Source organism: Mycteria americana, chromosome 16, assembly GCF_035582795.1.
Source record: "Mycteria americana isolate JAX WOST 10 ecotype Jacksonville Zoo and Gardens chromosome 16, USCA_MyAme_1.0, whole genome shotgun sequence".
Lineage (NCBI taxonomy): Eukaryota > Metazoa > Chordata > Aves > Ciconiiformes > Ciconiidae > Mycteria > Mycteria americana.
This window is the reverse complement of record NC_134380.1, coordinates 531,816-554,154: the sequence shown is the minus strand read 5'-3', so window position 1 is coordinate 554,154 and position 22,339 is coordinate 531,816. Positions and strand designations below refer to the sequence as shown.

Below are 22,339 nucleotides of genomic sequence, written 5' to 3'. Positions count from 1 at the left end.
ATTTTAAGTTCAGAATATCTTTCCTGCAATCAAAGTGAAACTGTTTCTCAAGGAAAAGTTAACCAATTATTTCATTTTCACCTAGAGGTCTGCCGTAGGTGAAAGTACTGATAGCGAAATGAGCTTCTTAATTTATTCAGAAAAGCTATTCAAAATCCAAATTGTAGGTGATGAACCTAGATAAAATTAGTCTTTAAAAAAAGGATAAATTTGGAACAGTATTAATTTTGGAACAATATACATAAATTCCAGCTTCACAATTGCATGAAACTTTTCAGTCAAGACAATTGTTTGGCAATAATAAACAGTGTTACTGATAATTTTTTTTTAAATAGTAGTGAATGCAAGATTACTTGGTTTCTGTTATGAAAAAGATCAAAGTGGAGAATATCAGCTTGTTTGTTAGCAGATGGATCTGTGGAATAATTTAAATATTTGACAACTTGGGCTATTTTATCCCAAGGGAATGTCTTTAATGAGAAGTGCTAATAATATTAGCTCTCTGCATATCCAGTGTACTGAGTGTCTTGCAGTGTTTTACTGTAAACAAATCTCATAGTCTGAAAGGTGTTAAACAAAAAAAGACATGAGAGGGTTTTCACAATTCCAAAATTGGGAATATCAAGTGAGTGCAGTGTTTGGAACCTTGGAATGGATCTGTTTATCCTGTTAATTCAAAAAATAAAAAAAAAACCCAATCCACAGAAAGTATTCCTCTGTAAATGCAGTCATCCAGCAGGCCTAGAGATCTGACTACATAAAACAGAAATAAAGGAAAGAAAATTATAGAACAGAGCTCTGAATTAGCAGAAAAATGAGAGTCAGTTCAGTCAGTTGATACATACAGCAGAGCACCATCTAATCCACTATGCACTATTGTAATGTATCTGCTACCCTCACAGACACTTGCTGCGTTACCCATAGTAAACAGCAGCCATGTCATCAGACTCTGAGATGGCCATCTTTGGGGCGGCAGCTCCCTACCTCCGAAAGTCAGAAAAGGAGAGGATCGAGGCCCAGAACAAGCCTTTTGATGCCAAGACTGCAGTCTTTGTGGTACATGCAAAGGAATCCTATGTGAAAAGCACAATCCAGAGCAAAGAATCAGGGAAGGTCACTGTCAAGACCGAAAGTGGAGAAGTGAGTAAAAAAAATTCAAGGCTTGAGAATAAAATTCAATCCTGCTGTGGACTTTTAGATGGCAAATATGTATCCTTCTTTTTTTTTTTGTAGACTCTTACCGTGAAGGAAGATCAAATCTTCTCCATGAACCCTCCCAAGTATGATAAAATCGAGGACATGGCCATGATGACCCACCTCCACGAACCCGCTGTGCTGTACAACCTCAAAGAGCGTTATGCAGCCTGGATGATCTACGTAAGTATCAGCAGAAGGAGATGATTCCTGCTTTTGAGGAACTGAAGACACCTTTCAATCTCTCTGAAGAGCTTCCTGACTTTTTTCCTCATTTTTCTATTTCTTCTTTCTTCCTTGCATGTGTTTTCCTCTTGCTGTCTACATCCTCTCCCTCTTCTTCCTTCCTGCTTTTACCTTTCCTTGTCGTATGCTATATCTCGCCCATTCTCTGACAGGTCACTCCTCCACTTTATTTTCTTTCACTACCCTGGTCTCCCCAGCACATCATTCACCTCTGCCTTACCTGCAACTCTCCCCAGCTATCCAAAATCAGCATCCTGTTCCCCTTTCTTACAGACTTACTCGGGTCTCTTCTGCGTCACTGTCAACCCCTACAAGTGGCTGCCGGTGTACAACCCGGAGGTGGTGTTGGCCTACCGAGGCAAGAAGCGCCAGGAGGCCCCTCCACACATCTTCTCCATCTCTGACAATGCCTATCAGTTCATGCTGACTGGTGAGTGCTTGGCATCCCTCACAGCAATCTAAACCAAAAAGCCCCACTGATCTCAGTGGAGCACGTGACAAGCCAGGTAAAAACACCACGGAGCCGTATGACTGAGAACGTGATCACGTTATGCAGGAATTAATTTCAAGGGAAACTGACCCAGAAGCATGCATGGACTCAGCACTGTGTATTATTTGTGCTTTATTGTACGAAATTGTACACTCTTCCACTGCAGAAATAGTACTTGACTTCGTTAGTTTTATCCACTAATGGGACAGAAAGAATTATTATTCCCTACAATCCTTTATTTTGAATACAGATAGGCAGTTTGATTAGATTTCTTGATGAGAACTGTGTGAAGGGCAAGTGGGTACACAGCTAGTGTGAGGACCACATGCCTCTGACATCTGTATGCATCCATTTTGGCTTTACTATCTACCGTTGCGACCTGGAAGGTAATCGAGTAGTCTTGGACTATTTGGACTACTATTCTTGGACTTGGGAGAAGCCCCAGCTTCCATTCACAGCTTTACTTCTCATTCAGCTTAGTGTTACTCAGGACAACTTCTAACACTATCTTTCATTTTGCATCTTTCACAGATCGCGAAAACCAGTCGATCCTGATCACGTATGTACACTCCCTGCTCGGGTCCCTGCAGGGCTGCCCGGTGCCAAGGAACCTCCTGCCTGACCACACGCTCTCTGCTTCTCTCTTTGCTTTGACAGCGGAGAATCCGGTGCCGGGAAGACTGTGAACACAAAGCGTGTCATCCAGTACTTTGCAACAATTGCAGCTAGTGGGGATAAGAAGAAGGAAGAGCAGCAGCCAGCAGGAAAAATGCAGGTGAGGTCCTAGGGGTAGGAACGTGCAACTATCAAATTTATTTATGACCTATATCATGACAATAAGATTTCTATTTTAGGGGACACTTGAGGATCAAATCATCAGTGCCAACCCACTGCTGGAGGCTTTTGGTAATGCCAAGACAGTGAGGAATGACAACTCCTCACGCTTTGTAAGTTGTTGCCTGGGACAAAATTACTTTTTTCTTATCAACACACTGACTCAAATATTCCCGCAGTCAGGATTGGTAAAATAGATCCCGATTGACTTTTCTGCTTCTTTCAGGGTAAATTCATCAGAATCCACTTTGGGGCCACGGGAAAACTGGCTTCTGCTGACATTGAAACATGTAAGTGACCCTCCTGGCCTGATCCCTTTCCTTCCAGCCTTCCTCACTTCTCGTGCTAACTCTGACCTACCATCCTTGCTAGATCTGCTGGAGAAGTCCAGAGTCACTTTCCAGCTCAAGGCAGAAAGAAGCTACCACATATTTTATCAGATCATGTCCAACAAGAAGCCAGAGCTAATTGGTAGGAAAGATCACTAACTTCCCCAGACAAAGGTCACAGAACAACATTTCATTCCTTTACGTGCCAATTACATTTGATCTGTATGTGTTTTGTCCTTCTTTTCAGAGATGTTACTGATCACCACCAACCCCTATGACTATCAGTATGTGAGCCAAGGTGAGATCACGGTTCCCAGCATTAACGACCAGGAAGAGCTGATGGCCACGGATGTAAGTAACGCATGGAAGTTTTCTTAGGTGGAGTCTGACCTTTAACAGGCATGGTACTTACTCTAACAATTCTTTTGTTAGAGTGCCATTGACATCCTGGGCTTCACTCCTGATGAGAAGACAGCCATTTACAAGCTGACGGGGGCTGTCATGCACTATGGCAACCTGAAGTTTAAGCAGAAGCAACGTGAGGAGCAGGCAGAACCGGACGGCACAGAAGGTACTAGCACAATATATACCAGAATGCAGCATGTACCGGAATGCTCACTAATACAGGCAGTAATTCAGGGTCAGAATCATTGACTCAGCCCGCGCTTTTCCCCAGATGCTAGTATTGTAGAATATAAGCGTGTCCTAACCAGAGGACTTTGCTGGAAGAACACAACCCAGTGGAAGATGCAGACTATTTTGAACTATGCAAAGTATAAGGTCCAGTGAATCCTAAAGCACGCTTCCATGGGCTGAGACAGTAGGAGTCAGGCAGAAGAAAAGCAAGCTTTGCTGCTGTACTGAATAGCAGCTTCCCAGACCTGGCACAGAACCAGGAGCCACTCTGCTCCCTGACTGAAGTTTATGTACCCAGGTAGCTACTATCATTTACCATCAGCTGTAGTCACTTCCTCATGTATTGTTTCCAGGTGACAAGAAGCCAGAATCCTGAAGCTGCTCTGCTTCAAAGCCCAGATTCTGGACACAACTCACAATGCCTGAACTGAGAGCATTGTGCTACTTCATTTTACATGGGGGGTTAAAAAGGAACATCAGTTAATACTGCAGCTGTGGCTCCTATGTTCTACATTTTCTGTAGAGTCTCAGCATGTCTCCAGGACTTCTGTTTGAAAAACAGACATCTAAGATACGTTTATCATGTTTGCTTTGCCTAGAACTGTTCAAAGGTGCATTCCTTTAAAAGTTCATGGAAGTATTTCCATGAAACCAGTTATTTGCATATATTATAAACATGTACTATTAATGGTCATTTTTTAGTATGTGTGGTTTGGGGTTTTTTTAGGCAAGTTAAGATATAAATGAAAATGACTGCAAGGAATACAATAGCAATGAATCTGATAATGATGAATAGTAATAGTAGAACAGGCTAGAAATAAGAGCTGTAATCATTGCATAAATGTAACCAAAGAAAAGAGTTATAGAAGAGTATAATAGAATTAGATGACTATTTAGTTATTAAAAAATAACTATCCAAAAGTGAAATAAAACATAAGTTCCAATTTTGCTCTTGTTTCATACCTTACTCTTTCTAGTGATAAATGTACAATAAATACTTAGTTGTAAATAACACATACAATAGAAGCAGCTCAAAATTAGCACCTGTATATATATATATAGTATCATGAGACTTCGCCTTCTCACATTAAAGGACTCCATAAATAGTACTGGTGCTCTCTATCATCTTCGCTGTGAGAAGAGACAGGCAGCAAAATGGAAAGTGATGACAGAGTATATCCAGTGCTCTAGTGCTTGTATTTAAAAGTCTAGAGTCAGAGAAAATGAGAGCTGGAAAAGACCTATGTGTGTGATATTTATCCTTAGGGAGAATGTGGTCTCACTATGAAAGTTGTATGAGATATCCTATTCATACTTTTGGCATAATACTCCACTAATCTATCTCCCTCTCTCTAATGACAGAAGAGTTTCACTGACTACAATTTTCAGTACAGTGTTCCGTACTGAAATTTTCAGTACCAACTGAAATTTTCAGTTGGTAACTTTCAATACCAACCAGTTTCCTTTTCTGTTTATTCAGAAATTGTGACTTATTTCACCTGCCATTTTCATGGCCCTTTGCCCTTTTGTCTAGTCACTTGTTTGAAAATTTGCATGTTCATTGTAAAGGCATTTGGAAGAATCTTTAATTTACAAATAATCTAAATTAAATGGCAAAAAAATCAGTAAATCAAGAAAAATTACAATATTTTAAAGTACGTGACAAAGTATATGTGGCTTCTGAAGAAATGATTGTGAATTACTACAAGATACATCTACTGGAGAGCTAATATTCGATCGTGCTGTATGCTTATTTCCTTAGTTGCTGACAAGGCTGCCTACCTGATGGGTCTGAACTCAGCAGATCTGCTCAAAGCCTTGTGCTACCCCCGAGTTAAGGTTGGGAATGAATATGTGACCAAGGGTCAAACTGTGCAGCAGGTAAGAAACAAGTGATGATAGAAAACAAATGACATGAATTAAAAACTTTGAACATCCTCTTTTACCCTGTAACATAATTTTTCTTTTACTTTTCTTTAGGTATACAATGCAGTGGGTGCCCTGGCAAAGGCTGTCTTTGAGAAGATGTTCTTGTGGATGGTTGTTCGCATCAACCAACAGCTGGATACGAAGCAGCCCAGACAGTACTTCATTGGTGTCCTGGACATTGCTGGCTTCGAGATCTTTGATGTAAGAGGAGGATCTTCATACAAGTTTCCTGGAAGGGACATTAAGAAACTGGGACAGTTTTGGGTTTTGGGTTTTGTTTTTTTTTTTTTAAAATTATGGATTGTTTTTATTTATTGGATAATCCTGACATTCCTGTAGGAATGGCACTCTTCTGGTTCTCATAGTATGTATTATCCCACAAGGGCTGCAGGTTTTTATAGATGTCTGTTGTTGCATGCAGAAGTAAAAATTGCATTGAAAACTGATATGAATATGTTGAAAAACTGATAGGTAACAGCAGAGACAGATTTTGAGGAAGTAAAAAATATGCCATCTTGAAGGAAGATTTTGTTAATGCTGAAGCCAGATTCCCTCTGAATGCTTGGGAATAGACTGGTAGTGTAGATTAATTGAAGCAGATGAAAAGCTGGACTTGGACTAAGCTTTGCAACTCTTTTCAGAGCTCAGAAATATGTTGAGACAGTGCCAGGGCCTGAAAGGGTAGATATATTAGAGGACGGAATATGCCAGTCACCTGTCCAGTCCCATGACTAGAAATTCAGGATCCTGATCATGGAGACCTTAATGGGTTGAAAATAAAACCTATTGGAAGATGGAAAGCGTTCCTGGAACTGAACTTCACAAGTAAATAAATCTCTTTGCATTCTGCAGTTCAACAGCCTGGAGCAGCTGTGCATCAACTTTACCAATGAGAAACTGCAACAGTTCTTCAACCACCACATGTTTGTGCTGGAGCAGGAGGAGTACAAGAAGGAAGGAATCGAATGGGAGTTCATTGACTTTGGGATGGACCTGGCTGCCTGCATTGAGCTCATTGAGAAGGTTCTTGGGCCCTACACATTTAATAGTTTGCCAGGTGTAAAATGTAAAAGGAATCTTCTATGCTCAAATTAGACCACTCTAATGTGTGGCATTCACATAACATGACTTTTTCTGGGCTTCAAGCATTTAATACACATTTTCATTTGTCTGTTACTTCACTGCCTGTGGGATTCTGTCACCTACTACATATGATTTACATGGGGCAAAATTTTCAGTCCTAGTCACCATTCTGGAGTTCATACTCAAATGTGTGTATTTTTTTAATGCATGCTGAGTGAGTAAAAACACTGGGTAACTTCTATTTTAATTTGTTTAAAAAAAAATTCTATCTTGTTTCCAAGAAAAAGCATTTAGGAAGTATAAACTCTTCCTTACATCTGAATGCTACTAATTTCATTCATTTTGCTTTCCATCTTCAACTAACATGCACTTAGTGAATTTACATGCTAGATCTCTATTACATCACAACCCTGAAACTTATGGGTGAGCTTGTTTTCATATAACTGATGGCATATCCATTAACAAAATGCTCTTTCTGGAAAATCATAAGATTACACATTCTGAGGAGGGTTTTTTTGTATAACTTTTTTATCTTCCATTCCTCTCATATACATTCTCTCTGCTTCTTGCCTCCACACTTTCTTTCTTCATGTGTTGCTATTTCTTCCAGCCCATGGGCATCTTCTCCATCCTGGAAGAGGAGTGCATGTTCCCCAAGGCAACTGACACCTCTTTCAAGAACAAGCTCTATGACCAACATCTGGGCAAGTCCAACAACTTCCAGAAGCCTAAACCTGGCAAAGGCAAGGCTGAGGCCCACTTCTCCCTGGTGCACTATGCTGGCACAGTGGACTACAACATCTCTGGCTGGCTTGAGAAGAACAAGGACCCCCTGAATGAAACTGTTGTGGGGCTGTACCAGAAATCATCCCTGAAGACACTGGCCCTACTCTTTGCCTCTGTTGGTGGGGCGGAAGCAGGTGATTTCTTTGAAATCAGTTCTACTACAATTTACAGAAAAAAAACTGGCAATAATATTTTGCAATAATATTTACATTCCAAAAATTGAAAACCCAAAACCTCACCTACTTTTTGGAACTCAGTCACTGAGACTAATAAAGGATACATTTCCCTAGAGACCTTAATAGATCTGTAGGTTGTAAGACCAGACAGCTATACTACAACATTAACACAGGCTAGCTGACAAACCAGATTTCTGCAACATGGGGCATTCCCAAATACTTCAGGGAATACAATCAAATGTATCAATATGCTGCTAAATTTATGCATACCCTTAGAGGTAGAGATACATAAAGACTCTATTTGGTGTATTCACTAGCGATTTATTTAATTCCTTAAATATCTTACTATGCAAAATGTTACATTTTATTTCCTGTTTGCATTTGGTTAACTTCAGCTTGAAGTCATTAGATTTCATTCTGCTATCATCTGAAAAAATCAAATCTCCCATTGTAACTTTAAATACCATATGCTTTTGCAAATTTTGATCATATTATTAAATTTTCTATTTTTTTAAGATGAACACACAACGTTATTCAGATTCTAACTGTGTGCTTTTGTTGTTCATTTCTTTTTTAAAAAAATATTATTGTTTAGAGAGTGGTGGTGGTGGCAAGAAGGGCGGCAAGAAGAAGGGTTCTTCTTTCCAGACTGTCTCGGCTCTTTTCCGGGTACTGTAGAATAATCATTATAAATTTTACTGCATTGTGAAAAAAATATAGAAAATTCAGTTCAGAAAAGCTTTAGATTGATCTAATATACAAAATCTTTATGTTCAGAAAGGATAAAGGCACGTGCTTGTTAATAACGAAGGATTCTCATTGAATCCTTGGAAGTATTCTTTCAGAACTGCCCAAAAGTTCTGTACAATAAATATTGATCATAGGTTTATTGCAGTGTTTTTACTCCATCTAGTATTGAGATTCTGTAAGTGACATTTTTAAACCGAAGTCTTTGCTCTTGCTCTTAAGGAAAACTTAAACAAGCTGATGAGCAATCTGCGAAGCACACATCCCCATTTTGTGCGCTGCCTTATTCCTAATGAAACAAAAACACCTGGTAAGTTGTTAAAGTTCAAAGATGTGATAAATCTATTCTCCTCTGTACAGTACAATGAAGTACCAATTCATTATGTCATTTATTAGGTGCCATGGAACATGAGCTGGTGCTGCATCAGCTGCGGTGTAACGGCGTGCTGGAAGGGATTAGAATTTGCAGGAAAGGATTCCCCAGCAGAATACTCTATGCAGACTTTAAACAGAGGTCAGATTCCATGTCATCCACCCTCCACCAGCGCTGAATAATTTGCATTTCCTAATTGTTTTAACTACTGTCGGAGTTATGGAAGGGGTTCATTGTACCTCCTTTAGGCATACAAAAGTCAATTGTCCAAGTTAGTAATCCAGTTTCTTTCTATAGCTAAACAGGCATTTTCAAAGGACAATTATTTATTACTGTCCTTGATTCATATTCTGGTATGGAATAAAGCACTTTTTAATTAACTATCCAGACATGAAGCTGACTAGCTCAGACTTAGTTAACTTCTGGGTAGCAAAGCAAGATGACTTTCAGCCATCAGCACAGAAATGTGAATAAAGAAACTACAAGATATTCTAGAGTAACTTGTTGGAAAACCAAATCAAATAAAAAGATCTTGCTTCTTCTATATCATACTCAGATATGATATAGAAATACTCAGATAGTATGTACTGCCACTATTTTTGATGAAGAATTGCTTCTCCTCTCCACATATTTTGTTCTTGCACATAAAGTTCTCGTTTGGAGAAAAGGCATTAGATAACAAGGCATGTGAAATATGTCAGCCATGGAAATCAGTACCCATTCTGTGTCAAGAGTTTCTGGACTAAGGAAAGTGCAGGGTTTTTCCTAAAAACATATTTACCCATGAAAATGTGATTTCTAAACAACAGAACAGAGTTCAGACTTATTCACCTCTCTTCCACTCTTGATCCCCCCTTCAGAGAATCTTAACAATGGTATCAGTTGGTACAGGTTTGATTGAGCTTTCAGAAATCTGACCTTCTTCATATTCTACTTCCTCCCATAGGTACAAGGTGCTTAATGCAAGTGCCATCCCAGAGGGACAGTTCATTGACAGCAAGAAGGCTTCTGAGAAGCTCCTTGGATCCATCGATGTGGACCACACCCAGTACAAATTCGGTCACACCAAGGTACAAATGCTGCTTGGCTGATGTACTGTGCTTGCAATACCTGACAATTACATACTGCAACATTATCTTTCTCAAGGTGTTCTTCAAAGCTGGGCTGCTGGGACTCCTGGAGGAGATGAGAGATGACAAGCTCGCACAGCTCATCACCCGCACACAAGCCATGTGCAGGGGTTACCTGATGAGAGTGGAGTTCAAGAAAATGATGGAGAGGAGGTAGATACTTATATTTATTTGGCCTGCTGGACCAATCCTCATCAGTTACCAATGACATGAACAAAACTGAAAATAAGCTGCTTCTCACCAAATCTCATTTATTTCTCATTAATACAGTTTACCAATATGGATGTATTTGGGAGTATACCCTGGCAGTAGATGAAGCAGTATAAAATCCCGATTTAGGAAAAAAAATATTGTTTTTAACTTATATTACCCTCTGTACTAATTTTTGCTAAATTCAGTAAATGGCTACATTATACGTACATCCAGAAACCAGGTATCTAGTCTAAGCTAATTATGTTAGGTCACCATTATAATCAAAGGTGACAAACACGTACCTCTAGCACAAGAGAAGTATCTTCTTCCCTTGGATAAGTTTCATGAAAGGGACCAAGCCAACTTCTGGAGGTGTTCCTTTTCTTTGGCCATCAAAGTGAGCCAAACATCTGGACTTCAAAACTGTCCATATAGATGGACAATCTACATCACACTAGGGAGCTTTTCCTCAGAGAGATATGTTTTATAGATATATTAAATATACAAAATATTATTAATAGATGTATATTTAATAAAATATAATAAATATTTTGTATACACACAGATATATAAAACTATAAAATATTATGTGTAGAACTTCATGTTACACATATCAATATATACAATTAAATATGTGTTATAAATTTAAAAATAAATAACATAATGTACTTCTAATTACCTTTCAGAGAGTCCATCTTCTGCATCCAGTACAACATTCGTGCATTCATGAACGTCAAGCACTGGCCCTGGATGAAGCTGTTCTTCAAGATCAAGCCCTTGCTGAAGAGTGCAGAATCTGAGAAGGAGATGGCCAACATGAAGGGAGAGTTTGAGAAAACCAAGGAAGAGCTTGCAAAGTCTGAGGCAAAGAGGAAGGAGCTGGAGGAGAAAATGGTTTCTTTGTTGCAGGAGAAAAACGATCTGCAGCTCCAAGTGCAGGCTGTGAGTATTGCTAATGTTTTTGGCTTTGTAATGTCCTGTGTAACATGATCCCAAATGTCTCAGTAAAAGGCACATTATTCCAAAACAGTATTTATTTTAAAAACATACACATATTTTATAAAATAGGAAGGAAAACCACATAGAAAAGCTAAGCTGAAACCGACAGATATTAATAAATTTGCAATGAATTATTGCAGCTGGTTCCTTACACTTTTAAATCAAGAGAGAAGTAATCAATTTCCAGTTAATAAATACTACAGTTTACAGTATGACATTTTAAATCATACATGGCAACTTGCAGCAGCAATTATCATGTCTTTATAAAACTTTATATACTTTATAATTTTGATATGTTATCATCTGATCAATGAAGGTAGTCTGCAGATCCTATTAACACCTTTTATTTGGAGAATCGTAAGTGGATTCAGGTGGAGTAGGAGGGGCTGAGAGTGTCAGGCATTTCTCTAGCATTTATGGTCCCTGTCTCCTCAAGAAAAACAGTGATGAAAGTGAAGTCCTCCCTTTTTTCCCTGGAAATAAAAAGGTAGCAACAATAATCCCCTTAAAACTGTCTTTACCAGGAAGGATTAGGATTCATCTGACCCATTTTAATGTCTACAGTCTAAAAGTCTACAACTGAGCTAGCAGCCTCAGGTTCTCTTCATCTTCAGCAATGAGAAATTCATCCTTTTAGATTATACAATTCATCCAAAAATGTAATTTTTTTTGGTGGAATGGACTGCATCTTGATATCATGGCAGATATCTAAATCTACATGATTGTCTTGCTGAGCTATAAAAAGTCTTCTGCCTGCATGGTATCATTGCTCTTCACTAGAACAAAGAAGAAAAGAACAAGCAGTATGTAGAAAATAAAGATTACTTCTTAGTAATTTGCATCTTAGAATTCATGTAAATTCAGGTAAGTGATACTGCCTTGGTAAATACCAGTCTCCCTTCCAAACTGTTGTTTTTGACCACAAGGGCTAGAAACATGCCTGATTCAACTACTGCCTTTGAAACAGTGATCTTAACACAAAATTTTGCCAAAACTAAAAATTAAATTCATGCTTAGTAAATCTTTTTGGGAGTGTTGTAACAAGATTTTCTCAGCTGAATGTTGGAGATTTTAGCATTCAGGTTTTAAACACTGTATGCTAAAAAATCTGCATCATAGTTCTCTTCAGTAGAACTCTATGCCAGTTTCCAGTCCAGTCAAATGCAACATAAGTAAAATGATTAAAAGATACAAAGGAGATACTGCCATATCTGATTTCAGGCTCTATCTTCAAGTTAATGTTGGAGTTGCATGAGGAGTTAAAGAGTTTTAAAAAAAAAATGCTAAGAGCCTATATTTATAGTGTGATAATATATTCCTTTATTTTCTGGGCTGGAGGCAGTCCAAAACAAATAGATATTTTTACAATAATGAGTTTTAACTACAAAGGACATTGTAAAGCTGCTTTGAAAATAATAATTCCTTGTTTGAAAATCAGTAAGAAAAAATAATTATTTGAAAACTATTTTATTTAAATGAATCATGTAGGAAGCTGACGGTTTGGCTGATGCTGAGGAAAGATGTGACCAGCTCATCAAAACTAAAATCCAGCTGGAAGCCAAAATTAAGGAGCTGACTGAAAGGGCTGAAGATGAAGAAGAGATGAATGCTGAGCTGACAGCCAAGAAGAGAAAACTAGAGGACGAATGTTCAGAGCTGAAGAAAGATATTGATGACCTTGAGTTAACGCTGGCCAAAGTGGAGAAGGAAAAACATGCCACAGAAAACAAGGTATAAGGCAGAACCTGTCACCTGAGCTCCAGAAAAGAGCACTGTGCTGTTACAGGACTTCTGTATCTATTTCCTTTATTTACACTTGCTCCCTTCTTCTCAAAGGTGAAAAACCTCACAGAGGAGATGGCAGCCCTGGACGAGACCATCGCCAAGTTGACAAAAGAGAAGAAAGCCCTCCAAGAGGCCCATCAGCAGACACTGGATGACCTGCAGGTAGAAGAGGACAAAGTCAATACTCTGACCAAAGCTAAAACCAAGCTGGAGCAGCAAGTGGACGATGTAAGCATGGTTGTCCAGAAGAACAGGGCAGGTATGGAGTTAGACCTGGTTGGTAGAGCATTGCTAGTCTTGTTCTTTTTAGCTGGAAGGGTCCCTGGAGCAAGAGAAGAAACTGCGCATGGACCTTGAGAGAGCTAAGCGGAAACTTGAAGGAGACCTGAAGCTGAACCAGGAATCCATAATGGATTTGGAAAACGATAAGCAGCAGCTGGATGAGAAACTGAAGAAGTAAGTGTGGCTGTAGGGCACCTGAGTGCCGGGCTGGTGTACTTGTCTTTTTTCTTTGCACTCTAACACCGTTTGCTTTGTGCAAAGGAAAGACTTTGAAATCAGCCAAATCCAGAGCAAAATCGAGGATGAGCAAGCCCTGGGCATGCAATTACAGAAGAAGATCAAGGAGCTGCAGGCAAGTCTCTCTTCCTTCTCTTCTGCCCTTCAGAAAGACATGAGGTAGGAGGAGGGCATGGGTGTGAAGGGTCCCTAATGTTCCGCAGGCTCGTATTGAGGAACTGGAGGAGGAAATTGAGGCAGAGCGAACCTCTCGGGCAAAAGCAGAGAAGCATCGGGCTGACCTGTCAAGGGAGCTAGAGGAGATCAGCGAGCGCCTAGAAGAAGCAGGAGGGGCTACCGCAGCTCAGATTGATATGAACAAGAAGCGTGAGGCAGAATTCCAGAAGATGCGTCGTGACCTTGAAGAGGCCACGCTGCAGCACGAAGCCACGGCTGCCGCCCTGCGGAAGAAGCACGCAGACAGCACAGCCGAGCTTGGGGAGCAGATTGACAACCTGCAACGAGTGAAGCAGAAGCTGGAGAAGGAGAAGAGTGAGCTGAAGATGGAGATTGACGACTTGGCCAGTAACATGGAGTCAGTCTCCAAAGCCAAGGTACTGAAATATTTCTTTCTAGTAATTCAAACATAATCAAGTATTTCTATTTTAACATAGAAATTTAAGTTAGTCATACTTTACAATAAACAGTTGCACTTTACAACTTGAATTTGAGTTTATATATTTCAGTATTAATGTAATGATATATTGTATCCTTTGGGTGAGAGCTAAAAAGCTTCACCTGAAGCACCTAACCTAAGGAACTACAGGGTTTCATTGGTTCAGAATATTATGACAGTGAATTGAAAGACACAGACCTTACCAGTTTTTTAGTTTCTTCTTAAATAGAAATTCCTCCTACCCTACCCTTTCCTTTTTATTCCTATTTTTCTTTTCCTCCCTTAAATGCTTCAATGACATAACCACTAAGAGCCAAACAGAAATATAAAATAATTCCTCACGTTACAGTGTCCCGTCGTCTTTTTTATCTGTTGAAAAAATTGACTGTACATTAATAAATTATACAAATGTTGGAATTAGGGATGCAAATTTCATAGAAAGATATATCAATTAACTGAGACATTTTGACTTTACTTCTAAATCATTGGCTTCTTTTTTTTGCCCTTCATAAGGCTTCAGATTCTCAGTAGTTATGTGTTGAACCACCAATCATCTTTCATTCTGTTCTTCATGCAAATAGGCAAACCTGGAGAAGACGTGTCGCTCCCTAGAAGATCAACTCAGTGAGATTAAGACAAAGGAGGAGGAACAACAGCGCACGATTAATGACATTAGTGCTCATAGAGCTCGGCTACAAACAGAATCTGGTAAGACATTTGTGTGTTTTTTAAGAGAACACTGTATATGACCTGGGGTTTTAAAAAAAAAGAGTCAAAAAGTCCTGGGGGTCTTGGTGGAAACTAAGTTGAATGTGAGCCAGAAATGTGTTCTTGTGGCAAAGAAGGCCAACAGAATCCTCAGCTGCATTAGAAATGTTGCCAGCAGGTTAACAGAGGGTGATCCTTCCCCTTACTCAGCACAGATGAGGCCACACCTGGAGTGCTGTGTCCAGTGCTAGGCTCCCCAGTACCAGAGAGATACAGACATCCTGGAGCAGGACCAATAATGTGTTTAAGGGACTGGAACAACCAATCACTGGAACAACCTCCCCAGGGGTCTGGTAGAGTCCCCATCACTGGAGGTTTTCAAGACACAACCGGACAGGGTGCTAGATAATCTCATCTAGGCTTCCTTTCCCATGAAAGGTTGGACTGGATGAACTTTCAAGGTGCCTTCCAACATGGACTGTTCTATGATTCTATGACTGGAGTTTCAAAGAAGAATTCATCTATCTCATAACCTAGACTTCATCCTTCTGCTTCACAGGAGACATCGAGGAGAAGACAGTGATATACCTGAGCACATACACCATATAGTACTCATTCTGTAAGCTCAAGGCTTGAAGTGACCACTGGACTTAGTGCAAACATACAGTAAGATTAGTCAGATATTGGACAAGGGGGCACAATGTATCTCACTTCTTGCCTCTAACATAAATACTTTGGCATACTCAGAGATATGGATAGCTATCAGTTATTAGGATTCCATGAGAGAAATAAAGTTTTAACTCAAAGTATTTTTATGTGTGTTTAATTATCAAGGTTAACACTTTTAAATAAGTCATAAAAAGGTTCTTTTACTCATCTGAACTCTCCCAGGTGAATATTCACGCCAGGTGGAGGAGAAGGATGCTCTGATTTCTCAGCTGTCAAGAGGCAAGCAGGCATTCACCCAACAGATTGAGGAACTCAAGAGGCACCTAGAGGAAGAGATAAAGGTGAGAAGGCTTTCCATATTCTGTGTTATCCATTGCATTCCTCCTGTCTAAGAGGAGCTTCAAATACAAATGAAATTACAGAATCAACAAGAGGAGAGGGAGAAAAAAATCTTAGGTAATTCAGTACAAGTCTTCCTATATTAGCTTTGCTCCCCCTTCCCTGCAGTCTATCCATTAATTCTTTTGCAGATTCCCAGATCTTCCTTTCTCATTCGGTTGCTTGCCATCACTCACAGCAGAATAATCCAGTGTCCATCAACACTTCAGTCAGATTTCCCAGGATATTTCCATTCATTGTTGCACTACTATTTTTCCCCTAGGCCAAGAACGCCCTGGCCCACGCCTTGCAGTCTGCTCGCCATGACTGTGACTTGCTCCGGGAACAATATGAGGAGGAGCAGGAAGCCAAGGGGGAGCTGCAGCGTGCCCTGTCCAAGGCCAACAGCGAAGTGGCCCAGTGGAGAACCAAATACGAGACGGACGCTATTCAGCGCACGGAGGAGCTGGAGGAGGCCAAGTATGTGAGGAATGCGGGGAAGGCTGGCAGAGGCTAAGAATGGAAATTGGAGGACACCACTATGATATTGTCAGGAAGAAGTCAATGTTCTGCTTTGGGGTGGGGTGCCAGGAAGAGAGAATGTATAACCAAGAGCAGGTATGCATTCGGGAAAAGCAGAAGCAGCAAAGCTCTTCAGATGCAGAATAGCAGAGAGATCCTAGTGTGAACAGCAGAGTAAATAGCAGAGAGTGAATTGCTGTAGCCCAGGATTCAGACATAGAAATACAGTGGCTGGCTGGGAGAGCTCCTACACCTCTGTCTAAATGGGGATCCCACACTACCAAGTGGCTAAGCGTGCTCTTGTGAAAAACATACTGGCTGCACAACACAGGCTCCCATTTGCTTCCTCGCCTGGACCTGTGCTTACCACCTTCCAGGAAGAAGCTGGCCCAGCGCCTGCAGGATGCAGAGGAACACGTCGAAGCCGTCAATGCCAAATGTGCCTCCCTGGAAAAGACAAAGCAGAGGCTGCAGAATGAAGTGGAGGACCTGATGATTGACGTGGAGCGATCAAATGCTGCCTGCGCTGCTCTGGATAAGAAGCAGAAGAACTTTGACAAGGTCTTTTGGGCTCCAGCTTTGGGTTTCCTGGGCAGAGCATCCCCTCTTGATTGCCATGTCCATGCTCACGCCCTGTTTCTCTTCAGATCCTGGCAGAATGGAAGCAGAAGTATGAGGAAACGCAGACTGAGCTGGAAGCCTCCCAGAAGGAGTCTCGCTCTCTCAGCACGGAGCTGTTTAAGATGAAGAATGCCTATGAGGAGTCCTTGGACCACCTGGAAACACTGAAGCGTGAGAACAAGAACTTGCAGCGTAAGTCCCTGGCCCTCTGCTCCTGGCAGGGCTTTCTCACAAGCTTGTCTACTGAGCATTCCACATGGGTCTGTGCCTGCAGGTCAGCAAAGGTGCCTTTTACCTTGTTGTGGCAGGGCCCTTCCCATTCTGCTCTGTGCCTGACCATGCCATTGGTCTTTGTTCCCACAGAGGAGATTTCCGACCTCACGGAGCAGATTGCTGAGGGAGGAAAGGTGATTCATGAGCTGGAGAAAGTCAAGAAGCAGATTGAACAGGAGAAATCCGAACTCCAAGCCTCACTGGAGGAAGCTGAGGTACACAGCATTTATTGCTCTCTCACATGTCTTGGATCTCTATCTCATTATAAGTGCTGTGAAGTCCTTCCCAGACACAAGAGGAAAAGAGTGTTTGTAGAGAAGTGTAGAGATATTGTCTGAACATGCCCTCCTTTTTACTCAGAGCTTCAGGTTCAACATTTGTCACATAAAAAGTATTCTAATTTATTCTTGTCCAGGCCTCCCTGGAACACGAAGAGGGGAAGATCCTGCGCCTCCAGCTTGAGCTCAATCAGGTGAAGTCTGAGATTGACAGGAAAGTAGCAGAGAAAGATGAGGAGATTGACCAGATGAAGAGAAACCACCTCAGAATCGTGGAGTCCATGCAGAGCACCCTGGATGCTGAGATCAGGAGCAGGAATGAAGCCCTGCGGCTGAAGAAGAAGATGGAGGGAGACCTGAATGAAATGGAGATCCAGCTGAGCCATGCAAACCACCAGGCTGCAGAGGCACAAAAGAACCTGAGAAACACACAGGGAGTGCTCAAGGTCCATTGAACAAAAGTTCCTTACAGAGAAATGTCTTAGCTGATATTTTCAGTGCCAAACAGCTCTGAATCTGCTTATAATTTCTTTCAATGGCTCCATAGGATACCCAGATACATTTGGATGATGCTCTCAGGACACAGGAGGACCTGAAGGAGCAGGTGGCCATGGTAGAGCGCAGAGCAAACTTGTTGCAGGCTGAAATTGAGGAGCTACGGGCAGCACTAGAACAAACGGAGAGGTGTAGAAAGGTGGCTGAGCAGGAACTGATGGATGCAAGTGAGCGTGTGCAGCTCCTCCATACCCAGGTGAGGTCGCTTGGTGAGAAATGGCACTCTTGGTAAGTAGGAGAACACTTGTATGCTTTATTCCAGTCACCATTGGAGGCTCAACTTCAAAGACAAGAGTTATCTTTTCTGAAGTAATCCTCATGATAATAAGAGATCTTTGCCGGAAAAGTGTGTACATTGGCTATGTTCCCAGGTTGCATTTGATGAAACCCATGCTTCTACCTTCTTTGTATCCTAACTTAATCTCCAGAGGAAAGACACTTAGTCACAAGGACCAGATTTTTTAGTCACACATGCCAAATGGTCTGCCATCTGAGCAGTCAGGGACTGAAACTCTGAGACTACAGCAACATTCATTCCTTGCTCAGTTGAAATGTAGCAACAGGGAATCCTCATATTCCTTCAAAAATGTGTTTGTCCACTCTAGCAAGAAAGTGGGGATGAAGTCCTGGCTCTGATGTAGCCCATGTCAAGCAGACTATGACATGAGCTACATGTCATAGCAGTCATCCAGCAGTCAAATGCTGAAATCTATGGAAAGTGTCTGGTTTCAAATGCTGATAAGATTAAGGAAGGAATCCATCCTATCTACTTTACAAATTTTTGTCTTTTCAGTTGATGAGAGTGGATTACTCTTCCCAAATTATATTGAAGAGAAGACATTTCACTGACTTCCCTCACTCTATTTTTATTACTTTCCTGTGTCAGCTTTGGTGGATGAGCTGTGGCTCAGATTATATTTCTAAATACTCTTTTTCAAATTAATAAAATGAATTGTTGAATAAAAAAGAAGCATTGTTCCCCAGTGATAAGAAATTTTACAGAAAAATCTCTGGTATCGATTTTTCACATAATTATGTCTGAAATTATTCAAAATCCTGTAATGTTCTTGATTGCAAATAATGAGCTAACAAAAACAAACCTCTGATGCTGCTCAACAGAACACCACCTTGATCAATACCAAGAAGAAGCTGGAAACAGACATTGCCCAAATTCAGGGTGAAATGGAAGACACAGTCCAGGAAGCCCGCAATGCTGAAGAGAAGGCCAAGAAGGCCATCACAGATGTGAGTTGGGGGCTCCTTTCATTGCTGATGGTGGATGTATTCTCCCCGCAAAACTGTCTCCAGCCTCAAAATGGCTTTGACCCTTTGCTCTCCTCAGGCAGCCATGATGGCAGAAGAGCTGAAGAAGGAGCAGGACACCAGCGCCCACCTGGAGAGGATGAAGAAGAACCTGGACCAGACGGTGAAGGACCTGCAGCACCGTCTGGATGAAGCTGAGCAGTTGGCACTGAAGGGAGGCAAGAAGCAAATCCAGAAGCTGGAGGCCAGAGTGCGTAGGGCTGGTATTTGTGCATGAGTGAGCACATCCCTTGGAGAGATACCAGGGAAGCTCCAACGATGGGCTTCTCATTGCAGGTGCGGGAGCTGGAAGGGGAGGTTGATGCTGAGCAGAAGCGCAGCGCTGAAGCCGTGAAGGGTGTGCGCAAGTACGAGAGGAGGGTGAAGGAGCTGACCTACCAGGTAAGGCAGGAGGCCTTCTTGGATTGACACACCCTTCTTGCAGGAAGCCAAAATGTAGGCCTTGGGGATTTCTTTCTGTCCTGAATCACACAATTGAAAAGGAGAAGAAATTATCTTTCTGGTCATGTTAGGAATATCCAGCTTATCACCTCTGTCTTCCTGAACAGCAATGGTCTATAAGGAATGTTACTCTCCATTTCATGTAGAGGGCATTTAAAGAGGAGGGGCAAAGAGGTGCTTCTCTTTCTTGTCCTTCTCTTTAGTCTGAAGAAGACAGGAAGAATGTTCTCAGGCTGCAGGATCTGGTGGACAAGCTTCAAATGAAGGTGAAATCCTACAAGAGACAAGCTGAGGAGGCTGTAAGTATTGCTGTGTGCAGGGTCAGTCTCCATACAGGTGGAAGTGGAATTCTGTGTTGGTGTTTTCCCCTGTGTAGCTCTGTTTGAACCCTTAATTTTTTTGTCTTTTTCTCACTGTGCACTCAGGAATGAACAGCTGAACAGCTGTTCTGGCTGAACAGCTCAGGGGTCTAGAGGGGTGTAGAATACATTTTCTGTGAACATTATTGCATCACTGGGAAGACCAGCAAAGGCTCAGGTCAACATTGTGGGAGGAGGTCTCTACTTCCTTTCACTTTCTTTATTTCATATTTCTGCCTAGCAGAAAAAAAATTACCTTCAACAATTGTAATACATTATTTTATAGCAGTAAATAAATGGAAAATTATTTAATGGAAATAACTGTAATTATATATAATTATTCAAAAATTCCAAAGTGCATTACCACTTCATATCCAGAGAGGATTCCTGGTATATCTTATTAACCATCTAAACATTTAACATTTAAACTATTTCTTTGGATTCCCTCTAGAAGTATTAGAGAGAATTACATACTAACCCACAGTCTTTTTTTTTTTTTCATTATGTAAAGGCAAAATACCACAGCATGTCCAGTGCAGTGTTACAGTAGGAACATTATCAAACATTTTAAAACCTATTTTATCTCTCTTCCTATCCCCAGGAGGAGCTGTCCAATGTCAACCTCTCCAAGTTCCGCAAGATCCAGCATGAGCTGGAGGAAGCCGAGGAGCGGGCTGACATTGCAGAGTCACAGGTCAACAAGCTCCGGGTGAAGAGCCGTGAAATTAGCAAGAAAGCAGAAAGTGAAGAGTAAATGCCTCCAGTGGTGCAAAGTGAAAGAGAATTGCACAAAATGTGAAAGTCTATCACTTTGATTTTGTAATCACTGCTTAGTCCTTCATCAATCTCTAGATAATTAATGCCTAGATAATAAAAATTGTAGAGATTTTCCCATGGAAATAATGAGAAGTTCACTGTTGTATTTTAATCATTATCCCGAATTCTTATAAGGTTTACATTTTTCCTTACTTATTTAAATTCATTGAAAATATCTGAAGCAAGATTTTTAATTGAAAGTGTTTCAGCCACTGTTAAAGTGGTCTAATCAGACATCCTGCTTCATTCTCACCATGGAATTCATCTAAGACTTCCTTAAGGGAGAAAATCATTATTTCTTTGCAACAGAATGTAATTATCCCTTATAACTTCTGCTTTAGGAATACGATAGATTTTAACTCAAAGGTTCTGTCCAAAGAATAAGAATTTATTGCATCTTCTGGTAGTCCGGTCTAATCATTGATTATTCTATTAAATCATGTGTCTTATTTGCAAGAAGATCTTTTTTCAGGTTAAACTTCAGTCCTTCAAGCCACTTTAAAACATATTTTAGAGGACATTTAAACCTAAAATGAGATCTACTTTTAACTTCCATTCATGAAAGTGATGTGCAAACTAATGTTCCAAGGGCAGCACAACCAGCTACCTCATATAGTCATTCATTGTCTGTATTCTGTTCCTAAAAGTGCCCTGAATCTTCTAAGCTGGTCAGGCAGCCACTTAGCTCCTATGTAGTCTCCAGGGTAATCCAGATAACTTTGCCTAGGTTGGCCACACTCAAAATGTGGGTTTTCATTCTTTGTAGATATCAGCATACATCAGAGAATCCATGGTCACCTCTATGAAAACAAGGAGAAATAGGTGTCACTTCCTCTGTTATAATCTAATACTTAGAGCACTTGCCCTTCCACAGTCTGAAGGGATTTGAATGACCGAGGCCTTCTCAGGATTGTGTCATATTCCCCTTGGAAATAAGATAATTGGAGAAGCCAAATCAACCATTCCTGGCAGTGCTATGCCTTCAGGAATAAAAAATAATCTACAATGAAAAAAGTCAAAATGGTCTCTGTAGGATAACAGAGAAAATACTCATCTGGGAAAAGGATGACTGCATTTGAAAGGCTAGCAATTCACTAGTGTTACATGGGCCTGTCCAACGCCTTTTTTGATTTGTATGATGAACCTGATGACTTGTCAGAGTTCCCAAGCACCAGGGAAATTCAATTGTCTTCATTTTGAGTTGGGCCATACCCTAAAACTTTCTTCCTCTTCTCTCCCATCTTCTCAGGTCTTATATCATCTTCTTCCTTTCATATCCCTATGTTAACTGGA

The 22,339-nt window shown here is 40.8% G+C and overlaps 1 protein-coding gene across 1 annotated transcript; it reads left to right on the top strand.

The window, feature by feature from the left end:
• The first annotated feature begins 936 nt into the window (after positions 1-936).
• Positions 937-20,984, top strand: LOC142417861 (myosin-1B). The gene is made up of 38 exons (XM_075518968.1): positions 937-1,140; positions 1,234-1,377; positions 1,714-1,870; positions 2,462-2,489; positions 2,588-2,705; positions 2,785-2,877; positions 2,991-3,054; positions 3,137-3,235; positions 3,341-3,444; positions 3,526-3,664; positions 5,492-5,610; positions 5,710-5,859; positions 6,511-6,681; positions 7,352-7,661; positions 8,299-8,372; positions 8,673-8,760; positions 8,847-8,964; positions 9,770-9,893; positions 9,970-10,106; positions 10,832-11,087; positions 12,633-12,875; positions 12,981-13,157; positions 13,240-13,385; positions 13,473-13,563; positions 13,652-14,041; positions 14,685-14,811; positions 15,703-15,821; positions 16,142-16,338; positions 16,758-16,941; positions 17,028-17,193; positions 17,365-17,489; positions 17,690-17,998; positions 18,100-18,303; positions 19,227-19,352; positions 19,450-19,620; positions 19,707-19,811; positions 20,075-20,170; positions 20,832-20,984. Exons 1-38 carry the CDS (start codon positions 937-939, stop codon positions 20,982-20,984), a joined length of 5,826 nt encoding a protein of 1,941 aa, XP_075375083.1.
• Positions 20,985-22,339: the final 1,355 nt, after the last annotated feature.

Coding starts and splice junctions, on each gene's coding strand:
- LOC142417861 (XM_075518968.1), top strand. CDS start 937: ATGTCATCAGACTCTGAGATGGCCATCTTTGGGGCGGCAGCTCCCTAC. Junction 2,706..2,784: donor AGCCAGCAGGAAAAATGCAG/GTGAGGTCCTAG, acceptor TTTCTATTTTAG/GGGACACTTGAGGATCAAAT. Junction 14,812..15,702: donor TCGGCTACAAACAGAATCTG/GTAAGACATTTG, acceptor GAACTCTCCCAG/GTGAATATTCACGCCAGGTG.